At 44.0% G+C, this 8,674-nt stretch overlaps 1 protein-coding gene across 1 annotated transcript in view; it reads right to left on the bottom strand.

Annotated features, from left to right (window-relative positions):
- KIF5C (kinesin family member 5C) overlaps positions 1-8,674 on the bottom strand; it is a 135,898-nt gene that overhangs the window by 80,819 nt on the left and 46,405 nt on the right. Inside the window, exons 10-11 of the mRNA XM_063933751.1 lie at positions 3,968-4,116; positions 3,743-3,891 (exon numbers count right to left, since the gene is read on the bottom strand). Of these exons, the coding sequence (XP_063789821.1) occupies positions 3,743-3,891; positions 3,968-4,116 (298 nt within the window). The remainder of the gene's footprint in view (positions 1-3,742; positions 3,892-3,967; positions 4,117-8,674) is intronic.

The raw sequence follows: 8,674 nt of genomic DNA, 5'->3' as shown, positions 1-8,674 counted from the left end.
AATGCATTTATGTTTCATATACACCTTATACACACAGCCTGAAGGTCATTTAATACAATATTTTTAATAACTTTGTGCATTAAACAAAGTGTGTGGACATTCACACAATTCATTTATGTTTCATATACACCTTATACACACGGTATCCGGACTCCAGGTCGACAACAAAAAGGTTGACACACCTTAGGTCGACATGAAAAAAGGTCGACATGAGTTTTTCATGATTTTTTCTTTTTTTGAACCTTTTCATACTTAACGATCCACGTGGACTACAATTGGAACGGTAATCTGTGCCGAGCAAAGCGAGCCATGCGAGGGGACGCGGTGCACTAATTGGGGTTCCCGGTCACTCTACGAAGAGAACGACACCCAAAAAACACCATGTCAACCTTTTTTCATGTCGACCTTTTGTCCATGTCAACCTTTTGTCCACGTCAACCTAAGGTGTGTCAACCAATTGGTGTCGACCTTTTTGGTGTCGACCTTTTTGGTGTCGACCTGGAGTCCCAGACCCATACACACAGCCTGAAGGTCATTTAATACAATATTTTTAATATCTTTGTGTATTAAACAAAGTTTGTATATAAAACATAGAGAATGAACATGTTTAACCCATGACTGACTGCAGATTGTTTTCTTTTATAACTACTTGGTTCTGGAAAAAGGGGTCAAGTCCTTAGAGGCTGTATGCAGGAGCAGTAAGGGGAATGCTGGGAGGATGGTACTGGAAACCAGAGGGGAGGGATAGCCCTATCCAGTGTAAGAGGGGACAAGAAGAAAATAAGAATTGGACAGAAATCAAAAGGTTCCATGGACAGTCAGGTTGTGATTGAAGTACCATGGAATCTAATCCTTGTGAAAGGAACAGACTGTGTCATGGCAAACACTAGTAATATATTTCATGGAGGCCATAAGGTATACATCTATAATGTTGACATGAATATTGACAATGACAGAATGTCAACAATAGAATGTCGACAGCCCATTTTTATTTTTACAAGTTTAGGGTTCAGGTTACACTTACGGGTTAAGCTATGGTTAGGATTAAGAAATCTCACCTTGGTACCGCAAATCCGCATGGTCACATGCCAACTGCCGACATATGACATGTCAACCTCCCTTACATGTCGACATCCTGAACATAATTTTAACATAATTTTTTTTTTTACCACACCTAGCCACAAACTAGAACTTATTAATTAGGGTCATTTGAGGATTTCTTCCAATATAATAAATTAGCCTATCCGAGGCTTCAATGATATCAGAAATGGGCTTATGCAATAAAATGGAAAGGGGTACAGGAATAAATTGGATGCAGTTAAACCTAACATTAAGGGACAAAACAAACATCATCACAAGATGTGAAAAAATGTGCCTCTATGCCCAGTTTGGGTACAGGATACTGGCCGGTCAGCAAACCGACCCCGGCGTCCCAACTGCTATATCCGACAGGGGCACAAAATACAAGCGACCCTAATCCTAACCCTTCCCCTAACCCAAACCACCCCACAGCGTAACCTTAACCCTCCCCGGCCTACTTAGACGTGCAGAACATCCAATGGAACAAATAATGAATTGTTTAATAATACAATAGATTTCAGGAGACCATACAGAGAGACTCCTAGGGGTATATTCAATTGAAGTCGAAAGCTGCCGTCTGTCGAAAAGACGTCAGTTTTCGACTTTTTAAGGTCGAATCGTGATTCGACCTATTCAATATAACCCAAAATTTTTCGACAAGTCGATAAATTCGACTTGTCGAAAAGTATGTGGATTGGCGGAATAGCTGCCGATCCACGTGCTTGTGTCGAAAACTAGGGCAAAACCGACAGGTTATGGCCCCCTTTTCAACCATCTCAGTCCGACATAAAAAAATGTCGGACTGAGATGTGGGACCCAGGAGAGGCGGGAGAGCCGCAGGGAGAAGGGGGACATCCGCGGGCATATAGGGGAGATTAGCGCTACAGCACAGCGCTGCAGCAGGATGTCACACAGCCGCGCCGCTCACGCAGCGTCCACCCGGCTCCAGCAAGTGAGGTCACGCTTGCTGGTGCCGGGTGGACACTACCGTGAGGTCGGGCGGCTGTGAGACAACCTCCTGCAGCGCTACTGTAGCGCTGATCTTCTCCGTCTGCCCGTGGCTGTCCCTGCTGGTCTCCCCGCAGCTCCCCCCTCTCTCCTCCTCTGGGTCCCTCATCTCAATTTGACTTGAAAAAGTCGAATTGAGATGAGATTGAATAGGGGTTGTCAGATCCATTCCGACAAATGCATGTCGGAATGGATCTGACGCTAATTGAATATACCCCTTAAAATAGTACTGCATTTAATCTAAAGACATTCATCTGCATAAATTTCACAAGACCCATTGTGTTTTTAGTGGTCAATAACCAGCAATATGAAATGTAACATCAATACATAGAAAACTAACATATGAAAGAAAAGCATCCTGTTTTATATTTGCCACCAAGAGGCAGGAACCATTTAAGGTCACCATTCCCAGCTGCCTCAGAAGGCTTGTGACCTAAAATACAGCTTATATACTGTAGCTCATCGCTGCCAAGAGGCAACCACGTCAACATGCAACACACAAAGCTTTGGAAATGTTTTTCATTGGTGCAGCTAAAAAATGTAATGAAAGACAATATTTTTACAGATCATTTATACAATTATTTAAATTCCCCGAAAAAGGACAGTACCTAGATAAAAGGCAAGTTAAGGGGCGGAAAAAGGGGAATCATAACCCTTTTCTGGCCAAAAACATTGGTAAGTCAAATATTTTGGATGTCAATTTAATTTTTTGGACTGATCATTTGTGACCATACTAGAGAACTGGATATGTGACCCTCCTGGGGTTATCCACCCTCCACATATAAAGCCCCATTGCTGTACTTCACATTGTTAGTGGCCCACTAGATTTGAATGAGGCGTGGCGTGTAGTTATGGATAGGACACATGTTAGTGTAACTGCTGCCTTTCTCCTGAACACTAGACATAGGGCCTAATTCATGTTTGTAAGGAATAGCACAGCTGCAAGGAAACGGCTGTGCAATTCCGTGTAATTCAAATTTAAATGCAGCGGGAGGTGTCTGTAGGAGATAGACGCCTCCTATTTGCATTTGCAAGATCAGAGTGCTGTGTCTGAAGACGCAGACTAGTATCACTATTGCGACCATCAATCGCGACTCCCAATGCTTCTAGGTACTGGTTAGTCTGCGTAAGCTGAAGCTTACTCAGACCGGCCGTCGGATCCGGACACCTGGGTCCAGTAAGCCTTCAAGATGGCGTTGACACACCCTTGTTTTGAAGTATGGTGGCGGTTGACGCCCCTGCTCCATCACCCCCAAACTCTACAGCATATCAATCATGCTGTGGCTGACAGAGGTCTGCGAGCGGTATCACAAGACTTGTTCTGCACATGTGCAGAATGGGTCTTGTGTCCGAGCAGCCCCACAACTATTGGATTTGTATGTACACCATCAGGTTTACATACAAATCTGAATAAGGTCCATTGTTATAATGTACATAGACAATGGACTATTTTCAGCCCCTGCGAACAACGTCATGACCCAGCACACATCTCCAAAGTATTAGTCATATGTACATCCAGAATGACTAGACTGTTAGAGAAGGTCTCATTAGTTCTGGTGTAATGCTACAGATTGCTATTTTTAGATGTGCACTCTTGTGCAAGCATAATGTCTTCAAACTAGTACATAATAAAATTGAAGAGCAATGTACTTGCCTCCTCTCCATCGGTTTAACTCCATCTCAAGATGCTGAATAATATTCTTAAGCGTTTGGTTTTTATTTTTCTCTTTTTCATATTTTTTCTTCCACTCCTCAGCAGTGAGCTCCAGATTGACGCACACAGTGTTCTTAATGGTCTTGGCTCTGCAGAAAAAAAGGTCAGAAGGACAGCAAAACCAAGATTCACTGAAGCAGAGGATCAGTATGGAAATGGACCTACCGCTGCCCAAACATGAGCGTGGACTTTGTCTCGGCCTCGTTGAAGATGGATGGGGAGCAGCAGATTATAATGGTCGTACGGCAATTCCCGCCTAGGGAATCCTGGAGTATCCTCGTCATCTTACTGTCTCTGTACGGAACATGGGTTTTCTACAACACAAGCAGTAGGAATAATCACCATTGGAACGGAAGGAAAAGCTGCACATCTTTATGGCGCTTATATTGTTGAACAGTATTTTATATTACTAGGAGTGCAAAATGTACAAGATTTAATTTTTGTTGTTTTTTCTTTTTCTTAATATGCACAATTATGGTTGTAATGAGTTACAAAACATGTCCACTTTTAGATATATCATTTTCGTTGTAGGTAATTGGATCTAGAGCCAATGCAGAGCTGCAGTAGTGAACAAAATGTGTAAATTCACCCACAAAGACGCAACATATGATTTGCGAATTGAAAGTTGTTCTACTGGGTGTGGCATGGTATGCCGGCGGCCGGGCTCCCAGCGACCAGCATACCGGCGCCGGAAGCCCGACCGGCGGCATACCGACAGCGTGGCGAGCGCAAATGAGCCCCTTGCGGGCTCGCTGCGCTCGCCACGTTGCGGGCACGGTGGCGCGCCACGCTATTTATTCTTCCTCCAGGGGGGTCGTGGACCCCAACGAGGGAGAAAAACTGTCGGTATGCCGGCTGTCAGGATTCCGGCGCCAGTATACTGTGCGCCGGGATCCCGACAGTCGGCAACCTGAAGACCACCCGTTCTACTCTGCACTGGGTCCCCTGTGTGCAAGTGGCAAGTACAGGGAACCTCCATGCACAGTGGGGGAAAACTGCTGAATTGGGCATGGAGATGCTTAAAACCCTGCAGAAAACAAAGCAAATGCTTATTATCCGTTGTTATAGCTACACTAGCAGTGTCAGATTGACTCTACATAGTACCGAAGCTTTACTCCTAGGTTTCAGCACTGTAGATAATAATTTTTGTTAGAATGTATCTAGAAATCCTATAACTGTTCGTCACTTATAAATGAAAAGCATCTCACTGCCGTGATAACCACAGTTTACAGATTTTGCTAGTTCAATATATTCTTAAACTGGGTACACACAAGGCTCACTTATGAGACAATGTAACTCACAATTTTATCTTGTGAAAAACATCCAATATCATGTGTAAACACTATACAATTGTTCCTTCCGATCCTCACTATTTATCTGTCCTTGGAAGAAAGGAATAGAGATTTACATCTGCAACTATCGAAAGATCTATAGGGAAGCCGGTTGTCAGACTGTACACATTGTAATATGTGCACAATACCGTGATCACATTTATCTCATCTTCAAGTATGCTTGAAGATCCAATCATGTGATAAGACCGATTTATCTAAAAATAGATTGTAACTTGTCTTGTGATTTACCTCTACCACCTGTCCTGCATGTCAGTATTCCTGCTTATCCTTGTTTAAAAAACAGATGCACGGACATCACCATCTTGGAGCATGTCAGCTGACTGCATTCTTCCAGTGACAGTGCTCCTTACCTCAGCTTACACCAGCAACCAATAGGAGACCTGCAATTTCTTTATAAAGCCTCCCTGGCCATCAATGCAACGCCAGAACAACTAGTCTCATTTTAGAGTTATTACCTGACCTCAGGCTCCCGCTAGCAACTTGCTATATTGCTAACCCTGGCTCCATTGTACAGAATACTTTAGGGTATTATTCAGTTCACACCTGTCTATTAAACTTCTGCAATCCCAGTGTCACAGTTGCATTATGAACTTTAGCTACTGTTCATTGGGGGTCATTCCAAGTTGATCGCTCGCTAGCTACTTTTTGCAGTGTTGCGATCAGATAGTCACCGCCGATAGGGGAGTGTATTTTAGCTTTGCAAGTGTGCGAACGCCTGTGCAGCTGAGCTCTGCAAAAACATTTTGTGCAGTTTCTGAGTAGGTCTGAACTTACTCAGCCGTTGCGATCACTTCAGCCTGTCTGGTCCCGAATTGATGTCAGACACCCGCCCTGCAAACGCTTGGACACGCTTAAGTTTTTCCAAACACTCCCAGAAAACGGTCAGTTGGCACCCATAAACACCTTCTTCCTGTCAATCTCCTCTTGCAGAAGGCTGTGCGAATGGATTCTTCGTTAAATCCATCGCTCAGCAACGATCCGCTTTGTACCTGTATGACGCGCCTGCGCATTGCGGTGCATACGCATGCGCAGTAGTGACCTGATCGCTGCGCTGCGAAAAACGGCAGCGTGCAATCACGACTGAATGACCCCCATAGACTCCAGTAATCTCATGCAAACTGGTTACTAGACTGCTAATCACTCACCTGTGCTTCTCAACCTGAACCCTGTACAAGATTCAGTGGATATATTGCTTCTACGTCCAGTCATTATATCAGCACCCAGCAGCACAGTCAAATTATCAGTATCCTGTGATAGTTTGCTCCTCTCCAATCATATCCTGCCATTAACCAGTACTACTCCGTGTATCTTGTTACAGTGCTATCTCTTTGGTTAACTACTGGTCCCAGCCAGTAACAAGTACTACTCTGTGGGGCCAATTCAGACCCTGTCGCTGATCTGCAAAAATGATGAAGCAATTTCTGGACATCTGCGCACATGTGCAAGGTCCTAAACTGCGTTCTTTTCAGAAAGCAGTTTAAGACCTGGAGGGGTGCGGGAACGGAGTGTCGATGCCGTGCTTTGTGGGCGACGATGCTCTGTGGCGTATCCAGACCATTTGCGGGGCAGCCCGCGGTGGCTGCGTGACATCACACGCAGCCATTGCGACCCTTAACATGGCTAGGCAGTGCAGGCAGAGGGCTACTCTAAACATGCAAGAGCATTGGCACCGTGCGATGCCCTCGCATGTCTGCGGCGGGACTGGATCCAGTAGGCAGACTTTCCCTGTGCTGGGCGTCGCCCCACATGTCAAAGAAACAAAGAAACTGATTGCAGATCTACGATGGGAGTCTAAATTAGGCCCTGTGTCTACTGTTACAGCCCTGTCTCACACAGTTAATTTCCATGCAGAGCTTCCCTGGTTTCTGACCTACTCAGTAATAATCCGGTTCCAGCACGGTCACAGTATACTATTCCATATCTGCTACTATTCTGTGTGTACTTGAACATCATTCCCAGTGCTTATGAAGACTCCGGTTGCACTGCATCTCCAGTGCCTGTGGTAGCCAGCAAGCAGTCCACACCAAGCACCATTGTCACGTTGCATTTCCCAATACACACGCATTCACTCCAGTCCATGTTCAGAGACTATATTAGACATCACAGCTTCCAGTCCACCTCAGAACCCGATCCAGCCAAAAACTTGAATCCGGATCCACATACAAATACAAACATGACACACATTAAGCAATTCTCTAACAGAGCATAAACTTGTCAGCTGATCTGTCAGAATTTCTCTTTAATTTCACAAGCGATCACAAGTGATATTTTTACTGCACCTCCCTAGATAAGCGACATGCAACCTGATATACTTCAGGACAGGCACAGGTTAGAGGGCTAATTCTCTGTCCTCATTCTCAGTAATAATATAATCAGCTAAAGAAACACTGATCTGTAATATCATATCAGCAGGCATTTTAAACAAATGTTACAAGCTATAACGGGATCAGTATGATATCAGTCTGTACCCTCGCGGGCTCGCTGCGCACGCCACGCTACGAGCTGGGATTAACTGCCTCCCGCTATAACAAACACATGTGACAATAAAGCAGGGGACTAGCTGCGGGGGCCGCAGGTGAAGGCTTGGATAGCTGTCTGTTGCCTATCACGGCCACAGATTCTGCCACTGGCAATACACCACTTGCCTGTATAAAATGACTTTATTGACAGGAGAACATAACCATGAAAGAAGAATTATTTAATGCAAGCAACTTGTTAGACAAGTAAAATAAAAGTAATCATGACTTTCAGTGACAGTATCGGAAGATATAAAGAGTACTCTACATAGGGGAATAATGCCTTCATTTTCTTAGTGTCAAACTAAAACAAAATGTAGAACTGAATTCAAACGCAGACTGCAGGCTGATGCATTAAACCACAGGAATAATGTTTAAGGGGTCTATTTACCAAGTTTGTATTTGCCTTAAATAATGCGGAAAAGGCTGTTTGCACATGACTGAGGCTGGGTGCACACTGGATCGACTTATCGATATATATCGCCCACTGTGTACCCAGCTTATGGCACATATTGGTACAGGGGGCAACATTAATATATTTCCTGCTTTAACCAAATTACGTTTAGTCCCCATAATTTCCTTTTGGGATGGTGAACTGTAGTCATTTCCCAATCTCAAAAAAGCTTTACTTTTTGGAGCTTGGAGACTATAACCAATGCCATCTTCAGAGTGTCATAAACATTGCAGCCTATAGGCTACCTTTTTCAACATGGAGAACGATCTTCGGATCCCTGTCCAGCAGCTCATACATACAGTATTGTATGTATTCACGGCCTATGTCTGCACAAGGGCAGTAGTTACACTGGGACTGAACCCAGCAGTAAAGGGATAGCAAAACTAAAAAGTAGTAGTTGCAATATGCGGCAATAAACATGACGTTTTTTAGGGCAGAAATATGAATGGTCTTAAGACCATAGGTAAATAAAAACAAAAACGGGCCTTCATCCAAAATTCTTTTTTATAGCATAATATGTATAAATGTACGGTCTAGCCATAAAATACAA

Source organism: Pseudophryne corroboree, chromosome 7 (assembly GCF_028390025.1).
Source record: "Pseudophryne corroboree isolate aPseCor3 chromosome 7, aPseCor3.hap2, whole genome shotgun sequence".
Classification (NCBI taxonomy): Eukaryota; Metazoa; Chordata; class Amphibia; order Anura; family Myobatrachidae; genus Pseudophryne; species Pseudophryne corroboree.
Note: the sequence above shows the minus strand (reverse complement) of the source record. Positions and strands in the feature narration are given on the sequence as shown.